Source organism: Piliocolobus tephrosceles, chromosome 17 (genome assembly GCF_002776525.5).
Source record: "Piliocolobus tephrosceles isolate RC106 chromosome 17, ASM277652v3, whole genome shotgun sequence".
In the NCBI taxonomy this organism is placed as follows: domain Eukaryota; kingdom Metazoa; phylum Chordata; class Mammalia; order Primates; family Cercopithecidae; genus Piliocolobus; species Piliocolobus tephrosceles.
This window is the reverse complement of record NC_045450.1, coordinates 28372623-28396993: the sequence shown is the minus strand read 5'-3', so window position 1 is coordinate 28396993 and position 24371 is coordinate 28372623. Positions and strand designations below refer to the sequence as shown.

The window sequence follows — 24371 nt, the reverse complement described above, 5'->3', positions numbered from 1 at the left end:
AGGTGTCCCGATCTGTGCGAGTGGTGTCGGGGTGAGGCCGCTGAGAAGTGGCCCGCAGAATCCAGTTCAGGCCGGCCTTTGGCCAGCGCAACCGGGAAACCAGCTCTCCCTCCAAGAACCTCCTCCTCATGTGCGAACCAGGAACTACACTTCCCAGCATGCAGCCGGAGGCGTCCCGGCATCCCCAGGCCGATGACAGCCGGGGGCATCGTCAGCCCGGGGTCCGTGAGAGCAGGACAGGCGGCTCCGCGGCCATCACCACGCTCTCCCCTTCGGGGCCCAGTCCGGGACCCCTGCCTGCCATTAAGTCTGAGCACAGCCTCGCTGCTGAGATGGGCAGAAGCGGGGTCTCATATTGGCACAGGCCCCCTCCCAGGCTCACACCAAACCGGCAAAGTGCTGCTCAGCTGTTGCAGCTAAAATTGGGGGACTACATTTGGGGTGCAAGGCCTGGCTACTCTGGCTGCAGGCCGAGGGTTGAACGTTTATTCATCACAATTAGCCTATACAAGCATCTCTAGAGCAGAGGCTGTGGGTCCAAACGGACCCCTGCAGCTTCAACCCTCTGGCCTCTCCAGGCCCTGCCCTCACAGCCCATGGAGCATGCCTGGGCAGGCAGACAGGACACAGGCTCAGTCACAGGGTGTGGGGGGAAGCTCTTCTAGCTGGAATGATTGGAAGTTGGTCCAGCAGCTGGGGCTGGTCTGTCCCTTCCCCTCCTGCGAAGTTCCACCTCCACTGTAGTTAAGGCCACCAGGATGAAAGCAGGGTTAGGTCCAGGGACCCAGTAGAGCCTTGGGATGCATGAGGTGGGAGTAAATGGACTTGGGAGAGAAGTGGAGATTGGGAAGGGGCCTGATTAGAATAGAAACTGATGATGTTGGTTCAGCACCTGCAAGATGAGGAAGGTGACTGCAGCAACCTTAGAGCTTCCCAAAGGAAGCGAGTGATGTCCCTGTCTGCCAAGAGGGTACCTCCTTCAGTCCTTGGCACAAGAGCCAGACCAAGGTGTCCAGGGAACTCCACAGGACAGAAGCCCTGCTGAGGTGAGGGGGATGGTGGGTGAAGGAAAGTCTTCTTGGGGCTTGCAGCCCAGTCTCAAACAAGGAACAAGGACATGGCCCACAGATCCTCATTTGTGAGCCAGTAGGCAGGGAGTGAGCCTTCTCTAGGGTAGGAGATCACAGCCTGGGGAATTTTCCTTAGGGCTAGGATGCATCCATGGAGACAGACAGGTTAGGGCCAGTTTCTGGGAAGCTCAGTCGAGTGCTCTGGGCTCCTCAGGCCTCTCAGGCAGACCTTTTCTGTAGGGCAGTGCCCCCTAGGCTGCAGCTCTGATCTTTAGGAAAGATGGAACGAAGCTTGGCTGATTCCATGCCCACTAGCACGCACCAGGGTCCCCAAACCAACTAGGTGGGCAGGGGCTGGGCCCATGGGGTCCGGAATGGAGGGTGGGGCCACTAGACCTGGGGTAGGGAGGGGCTAGGGGCACAGCCCCCAGGGTCCATGGTGTTCCAAAGTCCCGAGTTTCAGGTTCAGCTGATGTAGATACGATGGAAGTCGTGGGCACCAAAGGCCGCGTTGCACTTGGGGCACTTCCTCTGGCGGGCCTCATAGCGGCCCCGCACGCACTCGAAGCAGAAAACGTGGAAGCACTTGGTAAGGACTGCATCCTTCTTGCGGGTATTACAGCAGGGGCAGGTCAACCGCGCCTGGGCCAGGCAAAGGCATCAGCTTGGGAACAACTCTGACAGTGCCCACACCCCAAGCTGACAGCAGGAGTCCAGGCCAAGCCCACCACACAGGAGACTGCACCTCATCCTCCCATAACCCTGGAGGTAGGGATGAGCACTCTATGAATGAGCAAACTGAGGTGCAGAGGCCAAGGTCTCAACACTAGAAATCAGCAGAGTCTGGATTCATCACTGGGCAGTGATGCCCATCATGTGTCCCCTCAAAAGGACAAGGACCCACAGGCCCAGCCTGGACTCTGCCTTGGGGCTTCATCTCTTGCCCCACTGGCCTTCTCTGGTGAAATCCCAATCTTGTCTACCTCTTCACCTGCACTTGCTAAGTCACAGCTGGAATGGCAATGCAACTAGAAATCTGTTCTCTCTACCCTCAACTGGGACAAGCCTCGGCACTGGCCAGAGACCCTGCTGTGGGTCCCTTCTCAGCCTGAGACCTCTCTTCTGCTACCAGGAGGGTCTCACCTCCAACTCCAGACATGGATTGACTCAACTCAGCATATCCCAACAGTCCTCCTCTGGCCTGTTAAAATCCCAGCCCAGCCTGCTGCCTCAGCAGCCTCCCAGCCATCACTCCTGTCTCCCAGGACCCTACGCTCCAGCACTGAACAAGCTCCCAAGCCTGCCTTTACTCCATGGCTGCCTCCAGCTGCCTCTGCCCTTCAAGGTTCAACTGCTTCTAAGGGGTGACCAAGTCATACGTGGCTTCCACCTCTGCCTCTACTGACATTCCCCAAGCCCATTCTCCAGCCCAGCCCTTCTGCCTTGAGCACCTTCCCAGCCTCCCAAGGGGTCCCACATGCGCCTTCTCAGCATCCTCTGACACCATCCCATAGACCCTGCTCCCCTGCAGGTCTCCTAAGCCCCTAAATGGTACTGGCCATTCACCTAGTTTCTCAAACCAGGAACCCAGGAGTCCTCCAAGTGTTCCCTTCCCCTCACTCCATGCATTCAATCCACCCCCGAGTCCAGGCAATTCTGCCTCCAAAATGTCTCCTGAATCTATCTATTGTGGTTTCTGCCTCAGTGACTGCAACACCATAACAATTTCCCTGCCTCCAGTCTACCTCTTCCAGCTCAAATCCAACAATGAATCCAACTACATCACTCTCCTGTTTAAAACCCTTTGAGGTCTCAACCTGCTGTACCACACCCTTCAGAAGGTGACACCACCCAACCTCTCCACATTGGCTCCTCCGATTACAACCTCCGGTGCCGTGCCTCAGCAACCCCTTGCTCAGGCCTCCACATCCGCTGTTCCCTTTGCCTACAGCCCCTCACCCTCATTCCTCACAGCCACTTCTGGCCTATTCTTCAGGTCTACTGTGGTGACACTCCAGAAAGCCTGCTGACCCCAGGGCCAGGGGAAGGGCCTCCCTTGAGTGCCCTCAGCCCCTCTGGCCTCTGCCATCACATTACACATCTAGGATGAGAGAATTACTTGGCTGCCTCCTCCCCTGTCAGTTTCAAGAGGTCAGAGACCAGGGCCAGTTCCTAGCCTCCCAACCCATACCCAGCCAAGCACTGTGCCTGGCTCACGGTGCATGTACAGCCAACACTCGGTCAGCATTTGACTCTGCAACCACTGTGCTGCCCCCTTTCTGCTGCCCTACATTACTTCCAGGGTCCCCAGACACTCTACTACAGTCTCAGCAATCCTGTATCTACAATTCCCAGGTGGACAGGGTACAACTTGGCCCACAGCCCCACCTTATACTCCTTGATCTCCTCCTGGAGGATTTCGTCAGCATCCGCGTAGACCTCCACCTTCCTCTGCTTTTCCAGCTTGCGCCGCAGCCGTGAGATGTCCTCCTGGGGCAGAAGAGGCCTGGCTAAGGGCAAGGGTCCTCACCCTTGAGCCATCTGCCCCCATGATAGGTCCATGACTGTGGACCACCCTAGCCTGGCCCCTCACCCCTGCACGCACCTGAGCCCTCTTGAGGTTGAAACTCTCTTTCTCACGAGCAGCCCGGCTCTCTGCCAGGCAGGGCTGGATCTCCCGCAGCCGAGTCTGCACGTGCTCCAGCTGCACCTTCAGGTCCTCGGCCAGCTGGGCGGCTTCTACAGCCTGAGTGGGGTGGAACAGGAAGGAGGCACTGGTATGAGCCTGGTGACTCAGGCATGTGGAGCCATGGCCCACCAATGCTTGTGTCCAGTGCCCCAGTGACACCTGCCCTGGAGCTGCTCCTGCCTCCTGATCCCTGAGCCCTTCTCTCCTGTTCTCCCTCTCAAGTTCCTCCCCTGTGTGATGCTGTCTGGTTTTTGAGGCTTCACAAGGCTCTCCTCTCTGCTCCCCTCAACTTCCCCAACACACGCACAGCTCCCCTGGGCCTCAGCTCAAGAGTCACCTCCTGAGAGGCTCCCCTTTTTTGACAGCACCTCAGATTCCTGCACAAGGCATACTGTGACCTGCACTATTTTATTTGGGGGATTACTGGCCTGCTCTGCCTGCCAAGACCTGAAGTTACAGATTTGACTGGAAGGCAGGGACCTTCTAGTTCCCACTGTCTCCACAGCAATCAGCACAAGGCCTAGTACATAGCAGGAGTGTAAAATACACTGCTTAAATGCGCCAGGCACGGAGGCTCACGCTTGTAATCCCAACACTTTGGGAGGCCGAGGCGGGCAAATCGTGGGGTCAGGAGTTTGAGACCAGCCTGGCCAACACACTGAAACCCTGTCTCTACTAAAAATACAAAAATTAGCTGGGTGTGGTAGTAGGTGCCTGTAGTCCCAGCTACTCGGGACACTAAGGCAGAAGAATTGCTTGAACCTGGGAGGCAGAGGTTGCAGTGAGCTGAGACCGAGCCACTGTACTCCAGCCTGTGCAACAGAGCTAGACTCCATCTAAAAACACAAGCCAAAAAAAAAAAAAAAACCGGCTGGGCGCAGTGTCTCAAGCCTGTAATCCCAGCACTTTGGGAGGCCGAGACGGGTGGATCACGAGGTCAGGAGATCGAGACCATCCTGGCTAACACGACGAAACCCCGTCTCTACTAAAAAATACAAAAAACTAGCCGGGCGAGGTGGCAGGCGCCTGTAGTCCCAGCTACTCCGGAGGCTGAGGCAGGAGAATGGTGTGAACCTGAGAGGAGGAGCTTGCAGTGAGCTGAGATCTGGCCACTGCACTCCAGCCTGGGCGACAGAGCAAGACTCCGTCTCAAAAAAAAACCACCACAAACATACTGCTTAAATGAATGAACTAACTGGAGAAGAAAACAGCTTCAGAGGAAATGGAAATCAATGTTAATCTTAAGCCTTTAGCCAAAGCTAGACATTTCTTATATTTAATACAACTATGTGACAGGGAACATCATCCCCAGCTTACAGTTCACCAGTGAGTGGTTAGAAGGTAGAGCCTGGAGTCAAGGAGGCTTGGATCCACATACCAGGGCCACTCCCTCTTGAGCATATCAGTCCACCTCCCTGAGCCTCAGTTTCCTTATTTATAAAGTGAGGTTAAAAACAAAATTCGGCCAGGCATGGGGGCTCACGCTGTAACCCCAGCACTTTGGGAGAACAAGGTGGGTGGATCACAAGGTCAGGAGTTTGAGACCAGCCTGGTCAACATGGTGAAACCCCGTCTCTACTAAAAAAAATACAAAAATTAGCCAGGCATGGTGGTGCGCACCTGTAATCTCAGCCACTTGGGAGGCTGAGGTGGGAGAACTGCTTGAACCTGGGAGGTGGAGGTTGCAGTGAGCCGAGATCGCAACACTGCACTCCAGCCTGGGCGACGGAACAAGATTCCATTTCAAAAAAAAAAAAAAATTCCACCTTTTATTTTTTTTCCTAGGGACAGAGTCTCATCCTTGTCACCCAGACTGCAGTGCAGTGGTGTGATCATAGCTCACTGCAGCCTCAACCTCCTGGGTACAAGTGATCCTCTCACCTGTCAGCCTGTCACTTGAGAAGCTGGGACTACAGGCACATACCACCACACCCAGCTAATTTAAAATTTTTTTTGTAGAGATGGGGGTCTCACTATGTTGCCCAGGCTGGTCTCCAACTCCTGGCTTCAATCAAACCTCCCGCCTCTGTTTCCCAAAGTGTTGGGATTACAGGCGTGAGCCACCACACCCATAAACACCATCTTGATAGGATTAATGAGACTGAAATGTGACCAAACGTGTCAAGCACTCAGCATGTGGCCTGCCGTATGTAAATGTTCAGTATGTGTGAGCTGTTCTGTGACAGCCTGGCTTCATCTCAGGCTATCGCGTCAGGTGCTCTGAGCAGAACCGGAAGGTGAGGAGGTGAGCCAGCAGCCCAAGTTGTGTGTCCCCCTGGCCCAGCCTCACCTTCCGCTTGTTGAGCTCCAGGGCTTGGCTGCGCAGCGTCAGCTCCTTCTCCACACCCCCAAGGCTGCCCTGCAAAGCCCGCTCCTTCTCCTCCAGTTTCTGCACAGTCAGCAGCTGGGCATCCACCTAAGGACCAGAGGAGGACTCAGGGGCATGACCCCCACCTCTCCAGCTCCACCCTACAAGCTGGGGGCAGCCATACCTGGGACTTGAGGCCAAGGACCTGCTCGCCCAACTCATCCTTCTCCTCCCGTAGCAGCTTATGAATCTGATTAGCCTTGATCCGCTCTGACATCAGCTTAAAGTTGGCATCGTCCTTTTCCCGCAACTGCTGTAGCAGCCGCCCATTCTGTTCCTGCATGTCCTCAAAAGCCTGACCTGTCACATCCATCTCTGAGAGCAGAGCCTCCTCCTCCTGCAGCAAGCGGGAGGAGACAAGATGGAACATGGGAAATGGACAGGATGGCTGTGTGGGAACCATGGGAAAACGCAGCAAAGCAAAGAACTACAGAGGGGACCCAGATCATCAAGGTGCTGCAGGCACTACAGGCACCCAACAGGGTTTGAAGGGATCTCTCTGCAATCAGAGGTGAGGGCACCACAGGGGCCGCACCTGCTTGGTGGCACCCAGCTTGCGCTGCAAGTGTTCTATCTGCTCCTCTGCCTGCCGAATGCGCCGCAGGGCATCCTCATCCGCAATCTTCTTGCTCTCCCTTCGATCCCTCTCCTCCAATTCCCGGATGCGGCTCCGCAGCTCATCAACCTACAGCACAGGGAAAAAGGAACTCTCTTGATGCTTCCTGCTGACCTAGGACTCTGTTCTGCCTTTCTGCATGTCCCACAAGCCCCAGCTGCCCTCACCTCGGCCTTGGCCTTGCGTTCTGCTGCCATGAGCTGCACCTTATCCCGCTGCTCCTTGGGCGCTGATTTATACATATCCAGCAGCAGTTTCATCTCCTTCTGGCTCTCTTGGGCCTTCCTGGCAAGGAGGTACAGGAGGAAGTCTTGGTGAGTGGGACTGGAGGCCACCTGGCAGGGTCAGGAAGGAGACATGAACACAGCCTCACTTGAGCTCTGCTCGGAGACCCTTGAGGAGTTCTGATTCCTTCCGCTTGGCTTCTTCCACCTTGGCCTTCTCCCGATCGGCCCTCGAGAGAGCAGAGGCTACAGGTGGAGGACCCAAGCCAGGACCTTCTCGTTCCCGAAGCTCCCGCTTGGGCCTGGCCTCGGGTTCTCGGCCCCGGGAGGAAGGGCCCTGGGCCCCAGGGGTTAAGCCCTGGACATCCTCTTCAGAGGGGACCAGCTCCTCCTTCTTCACTGAAGTGGTAGTAGTGGTGGTGCCAGGCACTGGAGCCATTTCCTTTCTGTTGTCGGGGGTACTGACAGGGCCTGGCCCACCCTCCTCTTTCCCTGGGGCTGGGGCACTGAGGCCAGAGTCCTCTGGGTGGCCCAGGTTGGGGGTGGAGTGGGTGGAGCCACTGGCCTGGGCCCGGAGCTGCAAAGGCAGAGAGGAAGAGGGATGAAGTCAGATGTTGTTCACTGGAGTCTAGCCAAAGCTTTTCCCAGGCAGGCCCCTTCTCACCTTGCCAATCTCAGCTTGTACTTCTCGAAGCTTCCGCTTGTATCGCTGGGCATCCCCTTTTAGCTGGTGGTTGTGGTTTTGAAGACTACTAATCAGGTGGCGCATCTCACGGTTGATGGGCCCTGGAGGAGCATCAGGAATTAAGGGTGTCAGAACCAGTTCCTGGGTTAGGGCTCCAACCCCTCAGTGGGGGAAGAGGCTATGCTATCACTCCCACTGTGCAGGAGGGGAGCACTGCGGCCTCAACTGAGCATGAACTCATCAAAGTAAATAATGCTGACTTCAAGGAAACTCACCCAAAAGTAACTTGACACTGCCTATTCATATGACTTTTGCTAATGCAGAATATGTTTGTTTTTTTTTTTTTTGAGACGGAGTCTCGCTCTGCCGCCGGGGCTGGAGTACAGTGGCCGGATCTCAGCTCACTGCAAGCTCCGCCTCCCGGGTTCCCGCCATTCTCCTGCCTCAGCCTCCTGAGTAGCTGGGACTACAGGCGCCCGCCACCTCGCCCGGCTAGATTTTTGTATTTTTTGGTAGAGACGGGGTTTCACCATGTTAGCCAGGATGGTCTCGATCTCCTGTCCTCGTGATCCGCCCGTCTCGGCCTCCCAAAGTGCTGGGATTACAGGCTTGAGCCACCGCGCCCAGCTGTTTTTTGTTTTTTTAAAATAGAAACACTGTCTCACTTTGTTGCCCAGGGTGGTCTCAAATTCCTGGCCTCAAGTGATCCTCCCACCTTGGCCTCCCAAAGTGCTGGGATTACAGACATGAATCACCATGCCTGGCCTATGTTTTTTCTTTTTCTTTTTTTTTTTTTAATACATCCAATTCCCTTTAATAGAGAAGGTAACTGTAACATTCACAAAAGTTAGTCAACTTTTTCTAGATTCTTAAACATCACCTTCCCAGTTGCATTTCCCTGGCCACCTATCCAAAATTGCAACACCGTTTCTCCTGATACTTCCTATCATCCTTTTCTGCTTTACTTTCCTTAGGGTATTTGTCAGGAGCTAACACATTTTCTACTTTTCTTCTACTAGTTCGTCTTTCTCTAATCTGTCTTCTATCAGAATGTTGCTCTACATGGCAGGAATTCTGTTTTGTTCACTGGCATAACCCCAAACCCCAGAACACAGCCTGGCTCATAGGTGGCATCTGATAAATCTTTATAACACAAGTATCTGAGAGAGAGAGATATCATCAGACCAGAAGACTGTGGACAGGGCTGACAGCTCAAACTCTGCATGTGCCTGCTCCATCAGCCATCCCAGCTGGCGTGACCCTCACTGTGCCTGGGAGCCAAGCAGTGCAGGCCCTGTTTTGCATAGGAAGCCGAGGCTCTGTGAAAAAAAAGGCCTTAGCCTCTTGCATCTGGATAAGCAGCGGCCCCACACCAGGGCCCAGCACTCCCAGATAAGGCCCCACCTCCGCCTTATCCTCACCACATACCCGCCTGCTCGTTGGCCGCCAGATTCTGCTCAAACTCGATGCGCAGCATCTCGTACTCCTTGCGTACCTGGGCCAGCGTGTCCTCCAGCTGAATGACCTCTGTGCGCAGCTTCTTCTGCAGCCCCAGCTCGTCGCTCTGTGGATTGACGTGTTAAGGACCCACACAGTCCCCTGGTCCCACCTTAGGATTCAGTATCTTAGGAAGAATCTATTCCTCAGGGACCCCTTGCTGGCACACAGGGCCTCTGAAGCCACCAACACCTCAACACTAAGGGTCTGGCCCTTAGCCCAGTCCCCACGCCTGTTCCAGAGCCATACCTCCATGTGCTCTATGTGTCGCAGGTGGGAGTTTTTGGTGGCCAGCAGCAGGCCCCGAGCCTCGTCCAGCTGGGTCTTCACTTGCAGAGACTCGTTGTAGAGCAGTGAGAACTGGGCCTGCAGCATGCGGTACTCCCCTGTCTCCCGCACTACCTCCTCGGGAAGGCTCCGCAACGCCACCTGGGGCAGGGATGCCCAAATGGGATCAGCAAGAGGATTCAGGACTCAGTCCCTCCCTTACAGGCACAGGCCTTCTCAGCCCCTACAGCAGCCCACCTTGAGGCGCTCATTGGTCCGCACAGCCCCCTGAAGTTCGGCCTGCAGTTTCTCCAGCTCTGCCATGCGGCTGTTGGCCAATTCCTGGTTTTCCTCCAACTCTGCATTCAGCATCTCAAACTAAGGAGTGGGAGGCGGGGCCATGGGAGACAGGGCCAGGTGTGGCAGCAGGCTTCCCTTACATCCCCAGCAAACACTCCAGCCCAAGCACTCCGTGCAGGGCGATGACTGATTCTGACGCCCCAAACCAAGTACTTTCCTAAGGGCTCCCAGACAAATGGGAGAAAATTCAATACTGCAAGGTTGGTGTTGGGAACTAAGGCTCTTAACTGATGGGGAATCATGGAAGCATTCCAGGAAGGCCTAAAGTGCCAGTAAAGGGAAAAAGGGCACAGTGACCACCAGATGCCAACTGACTCCAACTCACTCCTCTCTCTCTCTTCTGTGCTTTATCTTTGTGGTACTCATAACACACTGATAGGCTATTTTACTGATTTCTTGTTTGTTACCACAAGTAGAATCTAAAGATATATTATTTTATTTATTTCTTGTCTGGTCCATGAAAGTTTTGACCTCTATTTTGTTCTCCCCAATATGCCTAGTACCTAGCACTAAGTGTTCAAAAATTTACTCAAAAAGTATATGAATGCATGAAAGAAAGAGCAGCAGGAGTGACCAAGAAGGGCCTTGGATATGGACGTTTGTCCTTCGTCTCGAGGGGAATTTCAAGAGTGCAACACAGAAGAGATCATTAGAAGGGGTAGGAGGAAGATGTGCTCACCTTCTGCATGCTGAGTGTGATCTGGCCCCCCTGGAAGCCTGAGGAGCTCCCAGACACATAGTAACCAGAGTTCAGCTGTGGAGAGAAAACAGATAGGCAATGGAAGTGGAGGGAAGGAGCTAGGGCCCAAGGGCCCAGCCTTGCCTCACCTGCCCCAGCACCCCTGCCCCACCTGCTCTAAGGCCTCTGCCAGGTGCTTATTGAGCTTTTGCTCTCGCTTCCGCAGCTTCTCAATGTCCCACTGCAAGTCCTCCACTGTTGTCTCCATTTCCAACACCTTGGTCTCTGCCGACGTCACTTTATCCTGGAGCTCGGAGTACTGGGAACAATGAGGGAGCAGATGCTTGGATGGGGGACTTGGTTCCTGAGGTCCCTGAGTGCCCATCTAACCCAAATCCTGCCTGATTCTAATCCCACTCCCAAAGCCCCCGGCTCCTCACCTCCAAAGAGATGCGGTGGTGTTTCTCCTGCAGCTGGGTGGCCAAGTCCTGCAGTCGCCGGTTCTCACGGCCCAGCTCTCGGGTGCGTGCCCGAGCCACCTCACTGAGGGGCTCACTGTCCCCTGGGAAGGCAGGGCCCAGATTAAGAGTCCAGCTCAGGGCAATGAGGCAAAGAACTAACTCATTCTGGAGTCTGCTATGTGCCCAGTGTGATCCCCCAGCTGTCTTGCCAATTTCTCATGACAAAGCCAGGAGTCTTTATCCCCACTGCACAGGGAAGGAAACCAGCTCAGAGAGGGGAGCCACTTTCCCAGCATGTCCAGGTGAGGGTGGCAGAACTAAGGTGGGAGAAGCCTGTCAACCTACAAGGCCTGAGCCCTTGAAGCTCTGCCTTGTGGATCTGCAACCCACACAAAATGCTCCAGAGGGGCCTCTGGACAGGAGGCTCTACCAGCATCAACAACTCCTCCAACCCATCTCTCTAGCATTCAGTCCAGGAATCAAAGTTGGAACCCCCATCTACAGCCTAACCTACCCCTCCCAAGAACATGGCTGATTTATTCCTTGGGGAATTCTGGCCGCCCTTGGACTTGGGCATTAGGGAATCAGGAAGGGGTGCCATCAAGATGCAGGTAGGGATGGACACCTCTTGGGTATGGGCACAAAGAACCCACCTCGGCTATACACTCGCTGACAGAGTTCCTCCACCCGGCGCTGTAGGCGGTCTGAGGCCTCTACCACATGAGACACAGCTGCCTTAGAGAACTCCATTCGGCCTTGCAGCTCCAGCTCCACCTCCTCACTGCTGCTGGCACCCAAGGCCACCACAAAAGCCAAGGCCGGCTCACTGAGAGGGGGCCGCAGCTGCAATGGCAAGGGCTCTGGAAGAAATGGACAGACCCTCATGAGGATAACAGCAGCAGTTACCACCACTCTGTACTAAGTTCCAGACTGAGCCCTTCAATATTCATGGCTCACTTAATCAACACAACCTATAGTGCACTATTATCTCCATCCTGAAAGTGAGACAAATGAGGTTCAGGGAGGTAAAGTAATTTCCTCAAAGCTACAGAGTTGCGTATCACATCCTCAGGGATGCCTCCTGTACTTTCCCAATAAAAATTAGAATCTCACACACACACACGTGTGCACACACAATTATTCCCTTTCAGGAGCCCCACTACTTTCTGCTTACTATGTCTGTAATTTCCTCCCTCATAGCAAATGCAATGAGCAAGTACCCATTTCTAGAAAGCGTCAAACACATAGTTAACGCCCAACCGTAATACTGTTTTGAAACAAATGGGTGTCAAAACATGAATTGCTCTATCAACCAAGTTAGTCAGAATCCAAAGCATGTATTTTTGTGCACTGCACTTTACTACCCAAACATGAAATCCATTTCGTGCGGAGTAGTCAGGCAGGCAATTCAGACTCCCAACACCAAAGTCCCCTCCTCCCCAGGACTTTTCCCAAAACTTAAACTCCCTAGATCCCAGAACTCTGGTCTTACCTCTCAGCTCTGATGTCCCCGGCTCTGGGAGAGGAGTCCCATCACATGTGGGCCCCTCCTGGGTCCCAGGTGCTTCAGGCGCTGAAGACACCTCCCCCTGGCTCTCATGGCATCGGAGAAGGTTTTCCACAGTTTCATCCAGCTGGAAGGAGAAAACATCAAAAATGTTATGAATCCCTTAGTGCTTTCCAACATTATACTCCTTTTCCAGCAGGGGAATCTGGGGATTGGCAGCTGAATCAAGGCCTGGTCTTGGAAAGCAGAAGGCATCCACCTGGGCCCAGTAGCGATTGACGATGAGGAGTGTGGCATCATCTGTGGCCTGCCGCTTCTCCAACTTCTCAATTCGTTCTCGGAGTTCATCTTCACAAGCCTGCCGTTGTTCCAGCCGCTCTGCCAGTTTTTTGTTCTTGAACTGTAATACCTTCAGGTCCATCTCCTCCTACCAAAGAAAACAAAGGGGCCGACAGAATATCAAGCAGGGCCCAGAAACCAATCACACAGAAAGACAGAGAGTAGCAGAGCATGTGGAAAGCATGGGAGATGGGGGTATTCCCACACTAACCGCTAACAGAATCTAAGGAGGCTCAGACAACCCACAGCGAAAGTGTCTTGGTTGTGAGGAGGCTCACGTTGTTTCTGCCTGTCCCCTTCTAACTCCTTAGTCTTTGACAAGTCACACGCCCCCTGGGAACCTGTTTTCCTATCTGTAAAGGGAAGACAGGCGTCGTGTTCTCGGCTTCTTTCAACAGAGTATCCTGCAACGCGGACCTTGCTAAACTTGGGGAAGTGGGTGTAAGATTCTGGACAGTTTGGCCAGAGAACAGAGGGAGGGCTCTGGGAAGTTCTGAGGGTTAAGGCAAGAGCCCAAGAACCGTGGAAGAGATGCCTCCAAGACGAATGGGCTCGATAAGAGTGGTAGTGGTCTTCTCCTCACGACTCAGCTTCTTCTCCGGGGGCCCTGAGCCCCCGTCGCCGGCGGCGCGTTTGTTGCCTAGCCCAGACATGGCCGCGGCGGCTGGAGAGGCGCAGGGTCCCCTGAGGGGCGTCAGACGGGAGGGGGCGGTACTTCCGTCACCTGCAGAAGACAGAGAGCAGAGATGTGGGAACGGCTGGTGTTCCACAGCCCCAAACACCCTCCACCCCTCACACACCTGCTGGATCCCGTCCCCGCCGGCGCCAGAGCCCTCACCAGCAACACGGTCAGCCTAGCGCCGCCATCTTGGATTTCACCGGACGTCACTGGACGTCACTGGCCACCCCCCCAACTGGGCGCGGGGCGCAGGCGCCAGAGGCAGCCCCGGATGTGAGGAAACTTCTTTATCTTCTGCTTCCATTGGTTACGCTTGGTCCCGCCTCTCGGGTCCTCTGGCTTCTTCCCAAACACCTTCTCTTTCTCTCAGTGATTGGCCAAGAGGCAGTTCCCATAGTAACTGATACCGCGCTCCCACTTCCCAGCCAGGAGGACAGCGCCGGCCCTCGTATTAGCACCTTGGAAGAGAGGGTGCGCAGGTGGGCACTCGCAACTTCTTACGTATCTGCGCGTTCTCTTCGCACCCACTGGCGTGAGCCTGCGGTTCCCGCCTTCCTTCCTTCACAAGCCCCCTTGGCAACCGTCGCCGTTGAGACGGAGGGAGACGCCCCACGGATTCGCACCGCCGCGCCTCTAGGCGCGCAGATTGGCCGGAGCAAGGCGAGCGGGCCCGGCCTTGGTAGCCGCAGACCAAGCGCTGGCTGTCCTGGAACCCAGGTGGCGGGAGCCCGGGGCGCGCCGCGGCACGGAAGAGCGGCGAGATGCTCAACCGCAAGACCAGCCACTTTTTGGGAATGAGGGTGCAGTCGGAGCTTGAACATCTCTCCGAGCTGCGGCGGGAAGCGGGGAAGGATCGCATCTCAGTGCGTGGGTCGGCCGCGCGGACGAGAGCGAGTGTGCGGACCCAGTCGACGGCGATGGCGGCGGCGGCGGCGGCGGCGGCGGCGGCGGCGGCGGCGGCGAAAGCGGATGAAGACGCCGGAGCCAACTTGTTCCCGGTGAGGGCGGGACAGTCTGGTCCGCTCGTGAATATTTATAAACGGGCTCCCCCGCAGGCACCAATCGTCATTATGCTTACTAACGTTCGGGACGTCTCCCCCGCTGCCTGGGCGAGGAGAGGCAGGGGTGTGTGACCCTTGTGGTTATTGTGCTCGCATGGAGCACCTAGGGCCTCCTGAAGCCCGCCCTCGCCCGCGCCTCTCCTTCTTAGTCGTTGAGATGAGATGGCAAGTTACAGCGAGTTCTCGGGCCCGCTGGAGATTCGCGACGGCCAGGACACCACAGCTGCCTTCCCCAATTCGCTTTCTTTCCGCAGCCGCCGCTGCCCCGACCCCAGATCTGCATGTGGTGAGTGTGAAGAGACTTGGGAAAGAGTTATACTGAATATTTGCGTTCTTCCTTTATTGCCTCCCCAACAGTCCTGTCTGTGGCCAGGGCATCCCCATTTTTACAGATGAGGAGACTGAGGCCTAGAGATGCAATTACTCCAGGTGACTGGAAGCCAGCTTTCCAGCCTCCCCAATCCAAAGAGGAGACAGTGTGAGAAAAAAAGAGCCAAAGGCAGGATGTAAAGGGAGTCTCATGGCCGCTATGGAGTATTGTACAGAGGGGGACACTGAGGGCCACAGGGGGGATTTGACCAAGGTCATACAAAGTAATGGCAGAGCAGAAAAAAGAATTCAAGTTTCCTAACCCTAGGCTTTAGAAATGGAGAGGCTCATAAGAGTTCATTTAGGCCCAAAGAGCCAACGATTTGCATAGTTAAACAGCAAGTTGGCAAAAGAGCCCAGCTTCACACCAGTGGCCCAACTCCCAGTCCCACGCACTAGCTGTCACAGCCCTGTCATGATAGGTAATGGCTACCAATACTCTTTTTCTTTTCCTATAACAGGAAGTACCTGGACATCCATTCCATGCACCAGCTGGAGAAGACTACCAGTGCTGAGGAGATGAGGCAGTAGGGACTGAGTGGGGGCGCGGGAAGAGCTCTTGGCAAAGGTCGAGGGGTCAGGTTGGGAAGACATGAGGAATGGCTGACTTCAAAGCATGTGGTGGGTTTAGGATGATGAAAGGAGGCTCCAGTTGTGACTCACTCCTCTCTCCCTCCCAAGGGTGTTGGCTGAGCTGCTGGAGCTAGGGTGTCCTGAGCAGAGCCTGCGGGACGCCATCACCCTGGACCTCTTCTGCCATGCGCTCATCTTCTGCCGCCAGCAGGGCTTCTCACTGGAGCAGACGTCAGCGGCTTGTGCCCTGCTCCAGGATCTTCACAAGGCTTGTATTGGTGAGAGGGGGCAGCTACCAGGTTTGAGCCCCAGGGAGAAGAGGAACTGGGGCTGGCACAAGTGACCATGGGAAGCAGAAGCAAGGGATTTCTGCCTGGAATATGTCTTTATTAATAGCATTATCACACATAAGCCATCACCTTTCCAATCCACTGCTTCCTTATCTAGAAATTAAGGATACAGGCCAGGCATGGTGGCTCACGCCTGTAATCCCAGCACTTTGGGAGGCCGAGGCAGGCGGATCACAAGGTCAGGAGTTTGAGACCATCCTGCCTAATACAGTGAAACCCTGTCTCTACTAAAAATACAAAAAAAAAAAAAAAAATTAGCCAGGCGTGGAGGCGGGCGCCTGTAGTCCCACCTACTCAGGAGGCTGAGGCAGGAGAATGGCGTGAACCCGGGAGGTGGAGCTTGCAGTGAGCCAAGATCGCGCCACTGCACTCTCGCCTGGGCGACAGAGCGTGACTCCATCTCAAAAAAAAAAAAAAGAGAGAGAGAAATTAAGGATACAGCACATTTTACAGGACTGTTCTGAGAAATAATTTATGCAAATATATGCATAGTGCACAATAAAACCTGCTTTAGAATATTCAATAGCTCATGCTTCAGAATGTTTAATAGCTGAAATGAGCTATTTCTTGGTTTATTGTGTCACTTCTCCTAGAATATAAGCTTCGTAAGAACAGGACCTTATCTGTCTTGAGTGCCTAAAACAGTATACAGTGGGCATATAATGGGTATTCAATATTTGTTACATGAGTTAAGGAAACAAGCCAGGGCTGAAACCCAGATCTATCTGCCTCTGAAGCTCATGGTCATAAACAGCTGTTGAGTGAAGTGAATGAATGGATACCAGAGAGGGCCTCACTGCCACATCTTGCTTTCCCTACCAGCAACCCCCTTGGGCAACGTGGAGGAGTGCTACCGCTACTTCACCAGCGTTCTTTTTTGCCATGGAGTCAGGGTCAGTTCCCCTGGAACATTCTGGAACCTTTACCCCTCCCCAGACAAGGTCTAGCCCAGTCTCTCTCACATTCATCACCCTTATCTTCCTGTGAAGACCCCAGTGGGCTCTCCTTGCTCCTAGATTGCTAGGCTTTTGGAGGCAAAGCCAGGGGTCCAGGAGGTAGTCAGGGTTCTAATTCCCAGTCACCACCACAGCGGCCTCCTTTCAGCATCGACCTCTTCAAAGAGGAACAACTGCTGGCCCTGGAAGACTACGTGGTCAACACTTACTTCCGCCACTTCAAACTCTATAAATACGTCTTCACACCCCAGGTAGGGGGTGGTGGACCATGAGGAGCCATCCTCAACCCCCCCTCCCCTCAGCACAGGTGCCCTCTTTTCAGCCTCCCTCTTCTTTGCTTCTCAGGTGCGGCTGGATCTGTCTTTGACTTACATGGGGCTACAGCCACCCAAACTGTGGCCAGAGAGTGAGATGGGTAAGGGAGAGTGCCAGGGCAGGGCTGGGCTGGGCCAGGCCTGGGGCCACAGTCTCTTCCTGCTTCTGGTTTGCAGAGAAAGAAGAAAGCAAGGAGGTGGAGGAGCAGGCAGTTACCCCGCAGGAAGAGCAACTAGAGACAGTGGCCCCACCAGAGCCGGAGCCAAGTAACTATCTGGAGGGGGCAGGCTGCCCTGTCCCTCTGAGCGAGTGTAGAATGAAGGGTTTGGATCACATCAGGACTTCAGACTTTTTGTTTTTAGTCATAGAGTCCTTTCTCTAACTGATCCCTTATGCAGAAGTCCAAGATGATAGATAAAAGCGTAGCTGTAGGCCCGGCGCGGCGGCTCATGCCTGTAATCCCAACACAATCTGAGGCGGGTGGATTGCCTGAGCTCAGGAGTTTGCGACCAGCCTGGGCAACACTGTGAAAACCCGTATCTACTAAAATACAAAAAAATTGTCGGGCGTGGCAGTGCGCTCCTGTAGTCCCAGCTACTCGGGAGGCTGAGGCAGGAGAATTACATGAACCTAGGAGGCGGAGATTGCAGTGAGCCGAGATCTCACCGCTGCACTCCAGCCTGGGCCACAGAACGAGACTCTGTCTCAAAACAAACAAAAAAATGCACAGCTGAGGTGGCTCCAGAGAAATGATCATTAGAAAGCCAATGACAGTAACAGCCAGCACATACTTGGCAATAAGTGTGCAGTGCATGCCCTGCTCTAAGCATTTTATATAAATTAACTCATTTAATCCTCCCTTAATCCTATGTGCTAGATACCACTATTCACATTTTACACAAGGAAACTGAGGCACGGATAGGTTAAATAACCTGCCTAAGGTCACACAGCTACTGAGTAGGGGTCAGAATTTGAATCTGCAAAGTCCAGCATAGCTACCCTACCCAACTACCTTTCATACAAGGGCTGGCTGACATTTCCTAAAGGGAAACAACATTGCCACCTGTATATCCCCCAGGGGAAGTTTGGGGGCTGTGTTTGCCCAGCTAGGGACCATCCCCATTGCCAGACAGCATCTCTCCTCACGCTGCCCCTTCTTCCCTGCCCCTGCAGGCCACGTCCACGTCCTCCGAGCCTACATCAAGACCCAAGTGAACAAAGAGCTGGAGGAGCTCCAGCGGCTGGTGGAAGAGCAGCTCAAGGCCAGCGAGGAAAGGCTCAGCAGCAAGTTGACTGCACTAGAGCGGCCATTCCAGCTACCTCTGGGTAAAGGCAAGAGCAAGACCAAGTGACCCCCAGCATTTTCCCCAATAAAGGTCTGGGCCAGAATGGCCCCATCCCTGCACCCTGGTGAGTATTTTCTGGGCTTTCCTGCCCAAGCCAGACAGAAGACACAGGACATCCGCTCTCCCTGGTGTGTAGTGGGTTTTATTTCATACGCAGCGCAGGCAGCACTGACTGGGCCAGGTGTGGCATTCAGAGTGGCTCCCTTCCACCGCAGCTCTGATCTCAGAGCCCTGGCTGGTGGGAAGACAGGTACCGGGCTAGTCTTTTAAGAGGGTAGCAGGATCAGTGGTGGGCCTGAGGCCAGAGCCCAGAGGAGCTGGAATGATCAAAACCCTTCTTCTGGAGAGTTCTGCTTCCTGGGAATCCCTGGGGTTGAGGTCCTAGCCCAGTACCAGCACGGCCTCATCCTCAGTTATAGCAGCAGAGTCTCCCTCCTCTTCAGGGCCCATGATGGGAAAAGGCCCAGGGGGCCGGTGCTGAAAGAGAGCTGCCCGGTTCTGCTGCTCCCCTTTCTTCACCCAGTGCCCATAGAGCCGGAAGGCACAGTTGTCGATGAGGCGCCGCACTGACCGCAGCGCATAAGGGTCCCTCAACAGTGCGTTCTTAGTCAGTGGCCGTACACGATGGGTGCTTAGGGCCACTCGTCCAGCAGCCAGCACTGTCCACACTGCCACCTAGGAAGGGGGGCAGGGTGAGCTCTAGTGCAGGAGAAAGATCATGAGACAGAGGAATGGGCCCAGACCTTGACACTCTCAGGCTTACCCGGAACCGCTGGCGGGGAGTGAGGTTCCAGGATTGGCTGCCTTCACAACGCTCAAAGAAGGGGTGCTGTAGGGCCTGCTCAGCTGTCAGGCGTGCTTCAGGATCCACCTGCAGCAGCCTGGAAATCTAGGAGAGACCCAGAGCATGAGGGGCAGCTCTTGGGCCTCCCCTACTGTCCTCTCAGCCCCAGCTCACCAAGTCTTTGACAGTGCTGGAACGGTCGTCCCACTCAGGGGAACTGAACTGGTACTGGCCTTCCATGATCATGCGTAACATCAGGATCTGCCGCCGGTGCCAGAAGGGTGGCGAGCCAGCCAGGAGTGTGAACAAGATCACCCCACAGGCCCAGCTGGGAAAGAGACTGGAGTCAGGCGGGACTGAGTGACAGGCAGACCCAGCAAAGGACAGCAAGCACAGGAGGGAGAGGGAGACCAGGAACTCACAGGTCGACCTCCTTGCCGTAGCCTGGGTGGGTTTCATCCATGGAGCATTTAAGGATCTCTGGCGCTAGATACCCTGGGGTCCCACACAACTCTGGGGAGAGAGGACCAAGATTGAGGGGATGCCACTGGCCCCTCCAGGGCCCCTAGCACTGGATCTCTGCTGGAGCTTCCTCAGGGCCACCAGAACTACCAGTGTTCCCATCCTTCTCCTGCCTGCCTTCTGCCAAGTCTCCGCTGAGGCACTATCCCTGCTCAACAGTTCAGATACCCATCATGGCTCCTGGTGGCCTTCCTAGGAAAACCTGGGTTTTGGATTGATTTCAAGGTCCTTGTTCCACCATATCATTTGCCTCCTCCAACCCTACCTACCCACTATCCAAGTCAACCTATCTACTCCACACAACTTGTTACCTTAGTTTTATACATATCATAAAGCATATGGAAAGATTATGTATTTTTACATACATCACAATACATATGGAAAAAAAATTTCTGCATTTCTGTCTGCCCAAACCTCTTCCTCCTCCTATAACCTCCAACCATCACTCGACCCAAGGGGAACAAGCGGAGACATGGAATTTCTTTTGTTTTTTCTTTTTTTTTTTGAGACGGAGTCTCGCTCTGTCGCCCAGGCTGGAGTGCAGTGGCCAGATCTCAGCTCACTGCAAGCTCCACCTCCCGGGTTTATGCCATTCTCCTGCCTCGGGCTCCCAAGTAGCTGGGACTACAGGCACCTGCCACCTCGCCCGGCTTTTTTTTTTTTTTTTTTTTTTTTTTTGTATTTTTTAGTAGAGACGGGGTTTCACCATGTTAGCCAGGATGGTCTCGATCTCCTGACCTCGTGATCCGCCCGTCTCGGCCTCCCAAAGTGCTGGGATTACAGGCTTGAGCCACCGCGCCCGGCCTGTTTTTTCTTTTTTGGAGACGGAGTCTTGCCCTGTTGCCTAGTCTGGTGTACAATGGCATGATCTCAGCTCAATGCAACCTCCGCCTCCCAAGTTCAAGCGATTCTCCTGTCTCAGTCTCCCGAGTAGCTGGGATTACAGGTGCGTGCCACCACGCCTGGCTAATTTTTTGTATTTTTAGTAGAGATGGGGTTTCACCATGTTGGCCAGACTGGTCTTGAACTCCTGACCTCATGATCCACCTGCCTCGGGCTCTCAAAGTATTGGGATTACAGGTGTGAGCCACTGCGCCCTGTGAGCTATGGGATTTCTTAAAGCACATAGTGGGTAAGTCCCTTGTTTAAAACCCTTCCCTGATTCCACATCATGACACATGATCAAATCTACAGTTCTAAAGCCCAGTGCCCTCCAAAACTTTATGCAAGTCTGTATTTTTACATTTATTTATTTTTAGAGATAGGGTCACTATGTCACACAGGCTGGAGTGTGGTGGCACTATCACAGCTCATTGCAGCCTTGGGCTCCTAGGCTCAAGTGATCCTCCTCCTTCAGCCTCCCGAGTAGCTGAGGTGACAGATGCGTGCCACCATGCTTGGCTCAAGTTTGTATATTTAGTTTTTTCCACCACTCGGGCACCAATTCTTCCAGTAATTTCTGAACTGTGTTCCATGGCACGCTTCCAGGAGATTTTAACAGCCCCGAATTGAAACTGACTTTCTTGGGAAATTCATTCCTATACCAAGTATTTATTGAATGCCAGTGGCATTGATTTGCCAAGTGGCAAATGAGATGTGTCCTTAGCGAGCTGTCTACCTGAAGGCAAGTGGGAAGTAACAACAGAGTAAGAGGTGTTGTGAATGAAGAAGATAGGAGAACAAAAAGCAAAGGGACCTAAGCTGCCCTGGAGGTGTAAAGTGAAACTTGAATTACCCAAGCCAAGAAGAGGATGGAGTGGGCAGAGGCAAAGATGATTCCAGAAAGGGGAAAAGTACATGTGGAAACCCAAAGGGTTTTTTTTTTTTTTTAGACGGAGTCTCGCTCTGTCGCCTGGGCTGGAGTGCAGTGGCCGGATCTCAGCTCACTGCAAGCTCCGCCTCCCGGGTTTATGCCATTCTCCTGCCTCAGCCTCCCGAGTAGCTGGGACTACAGGCGCCCACCACCTCGCCTGGCTAGTTTTTTTGTATTTTTTTAGTAGAGACAGGGTTTCACCATGTTAGCCAGGATGGTCTCGATCTCCTGACCTCGTGATCCGCCCGTCTCGGCCTCCCAAAGTGCTGGGATTACAGGCTTGAGCCACCGCGCCCGGCCCCCAAAGGGTTTTAAAGCACAACATCCAGCAGACATGTAAGCCCACAGGTTAAGAGTATGAAATCTGAAGTCAGACTGTCCAAGTTCAGTCCTGGCATTAGGACCCTGGAGAAGTCATCTCACCTCTTTGAGCCCTTCTGTAAAAACAGAGACACAAATACTATTTGTCACACAGGGCTGTGGAGAGGATTTAGGGGAATAAGCCATATAAAGATTGGTGCCGGCCAGGCACAGTGCTCATGCCTGTAATCCCAGCACTTTGGGAGGCCGGGGCAGGAGGATCACTTGAGGTCAGGAGTTTGAGACCAGCCTGGCTAACATTGTGAAACTCCATTTCTACTAAAAATACAAAAATGAGCCGGGCATGGTGGTGGGCACCTGTAATCCCAACTACTCGGGAGGCTGAGGCAGAATAGCTTGAACCCAGGAGGTGGAGATTGTGGTGAGCGAAGATCATGCCACTGCACCCCAGCCTGGGTGACAGAGCAAGACTCTGTCTCAAAAAAGAAAAAAAAAGATTGATACCTGCCTCATAGGTGAATGCCCAGTAAACGGTAGCTTTCCATAAGTCTAGTGCAAAGCCATTGAGGGAGAGAGTCAGTGGCAGACTAAAGGCTCTGAAGAATCCCACAGGTGAATTTTATTTGAAGTTTCCCATTTGCAGTAGAAATATTACTGTCCCGACAAATGTATTCACATCAGGTGAACCTGAGGCCCAGGGCCCAGGTGGGAAGTGCAGTCTGGACATATCACATCGGGCTCCCGTGGTCCTGCACTCCAGACCCCAAACGTGGCTAAGCATGACTCTGCCCTGCTCCCTTTTTTACCTCTTCTGTGGGGCTCAGGCTGAATTGGTGTTCCTTCCTCGGGGCTCCCCTGGCATGGCCCTCTGCCCACCGTGCACCACTGACTGTCAGCCCACTTGTCTGTCTCCATCCTCCCCAGGTCAGAATGCCCACTCTGAGGTAAACACAGGTTTTGCACCCACAGGATACTTGGCAAGTACCCAATGACTTCTCCCTTTTTCTTGGCACCAGGGACTTGGTACTCAGACCCAGCCAACCAATCTCATCAGGCCTGGGTCTCCCCTCCCAAGCCTATAAGGGCACTAGATCCCCTCACCTCGAAGCTTCTCGCCAGGTTCCAAGTGGCAGGAGAACCCGAAATCTGAAAGTCGGATCTGCATATTATCATCTAGGAGAATATTCTCGGGCTTCAGATCTCGATGCACAATGTTGTTGGCATGAAGAAAGCTCACTGCTTCCAGCAGAGACCGCATGATGGACCTGAGGGAAGGGAAGGCGGGTGCAGTCTCCTCCTTGGCTCCTCCCTGCCCTGTCCCACCCCCTGCTCACCCCTGGGGCTGCAGGCTCAACCCTTACCTGGTTTCCTTTTCTGAGAGGGCTACCTTCTCTGTGAGATAGTCAAACAGCTCTCCCTTCCGCATCCTAAGGGAAGGAGGGGCATAGGAGGCAGCTGCACCCCACATTGGGGGCTGAGAAAACAGACCAGTGCTCATACAACATACCACGGAAGAGGCCATTAAAGATAGATTCCTCTGTGGACAAACCAAAGGGTCTAGAGACACAGCACTCCAGTTTGGCCTGGTGTGTTGGCAGCTGAAATACCTGCATTATGCCATGATGGCAATTATAGCAAAAATAAGAGACTTCTTGTGACAATATAATTTATAGGAGTTTCTTGTTGTTTGAGAATAACTATGCCTGAAAAAGGCCTCTCAAAGTGAATCTATAAAGAAAATGGACCAAAATTTCAGTTTTTTTGTGGCACAAAGGTTGAATAGGACCTTATTTTGAAATTTTGTCTTTAAAAGCTGAGGTTATAATTATGTGTCAATTAAAAATAATACTTTCAAAATTGAGTTATACTTGCAACTCTGCATCAGTCCTCAAAGTAACTTATCAGGTACTGTTTTGGGGAGTGTAGTCACTCTGCACAGCTGGAGGATGGCATAATAGACATCCTTACGTCCCCTCTGACTTTTGCAGAGGGCCATTTCTGTAAATATATGGAAGCCTTCATGAATTTCTTCCAAGGGCCTCTCTTAAATCTTTGGAATTCAAATCATTCTCTTTTGAAATACCTTTGCGATTGGTTTACATTATACCGTGTAACAGCTGACATTCAGATTCTGACCAGAAAAAGAACAGATGGGCAGGGACAGACACCAGAGTAGATAGTGTGTTAAGCAGCACGAGAGGCTGATGAGCAAGGATCTATTTTCTTTTTCTTTTTTTGGAGATGGAGTCTCGCTCTGTTGCCCAGGCTAGAGTACGGTGGCGTGATCTCCGCTCACTGCAAGTTCCGCTTCCCGGGTTGGCGCCATTCTCCTGCCTCAGCCTCCCGAGTAGCTAGGACTACAGGTGCCTGCTACCACTCCTGGCTAATTTTTTTGTATTTTTAGTAGAGATGGGGTTTCACCGTGTTAGCCAGGATGGTCTTGATCTCCTGACCTTGTGATCCGCCCACCTCGGCCTCCCAAAGTGCTGGCATTACAGGTGTGAGCCACCACGCCCAGCC

General features: G+C 53.5%; 3 protein-coding genes across 6 annotated transcripts; 1 reads left to right on the top strand and 2 right to left on the bottom strand.

The window, feature by feature from the left end:
- Positions 1-435: 435 nt before the first annotated feature.
- Positions 436-13719, bottom strand: RNF40 (ring finger protein 40). Of its 3 annotated transcripts, none has more exons than XM_023191044.2 (20): positions 13563-13719; positions 13284-13486; positions 12683-12850; positions 12409-12550; positions 11570-11776; positions 10896-11017; positions 10628-10774; positions 10456-10530; positions 9675-9794; positions 9399-9578; positions 9081-9216; positions 7632-7753; positions 7117-7544; positions 6911-7028; positions 6663-6812; positions 6252-6464; positions 6050-6175; positions 3676-3816; positions 3459-3560; positions 436-1712 (listed from the first exon to the last, which is right to left on the bottom strand). In XM_023191044.2, the coding sequence occupies exons 2-20, from the start codon at positions 13413-13415 to the stop codon at positions 1536-1538; spliced, it is 3006 nt and encodes a 1001-aa protein (XP_023046812.1). In that variant the 5' UTR covers positions 13416-13486; positions 13563-13719; the 3' UTR covers positions 436-1535. The 3 variants fall into 3 exon arrangements, with proteins under 3 accessions (XP_023046812.1, XP_023046811.1, XP_023046813.1); XM_023191043.1 differs by having other exon boundaries at positions 13601-13704; XM_023191045.1 differs by lacking the exon at positions 13563-13719 and having other exon boundaries at positions 12974-13421.
- A 463-nt stretch (positions 13720-14182) lies between these two features.
- CCDC189 (coiled-coil domain containing 189) lies at positions 14183-18470 on the top strand. Of its 2 annotated transcripts, XM_023191046.2 has the most exons (9): positions 14183-14439; positions 14757-14788; positions 15333-15398; positions 15553-15722; positions 16617-16687; positions 16885-17001; positions 17096-17165; positions 17242-17331; positions 18239-18470. In XM_023191046.2, exons 1-9 carry the CDS (start codon positions 14203-14205, stop codon positions 18415-18417), a joined length of 1032 nt encoding a protein of 343 aa, XP_023046814.1. In that variant the 5' UTR covers positions 14183-14202; the 3' UTR covers positions 18418-18470. The 2 variants fall into 2 exon arrangements, with proteins under 2 accessions (XP_023046814.1, XP_023046815.1); XM_023191047.1 differs by lacking the exon at positions 17242-17331.
- Positions 18471-18531: 61 nt separating this feature from the next.
- Positions 18532-24190, bottom strand: PHKG2 (phosphorylase kinase catalytic subunit gamma 2). The gene is made up of 6 exons (XM_026455405.1): positions 23213-24190; positions 22953-23116; positions 19618-19708; positions 19370-19523; positions 19175-19300; positions 18532-19086 (listed from the first exon to the last, which is right to left on the bottom strand). Exons 1-6 carry the CDS (start codon positions 23371-23373, stop codon positions 18793-18795), a joined length of 990 nt encoding a protein of 329 aa, XP_026311190.1. The 5' UTR covers positions 23374-24190; the 3' UTR covers positions 18532-18792.
- Between the last annotated feature and the right edge of the window lie 181 nt (positions 24191-24371).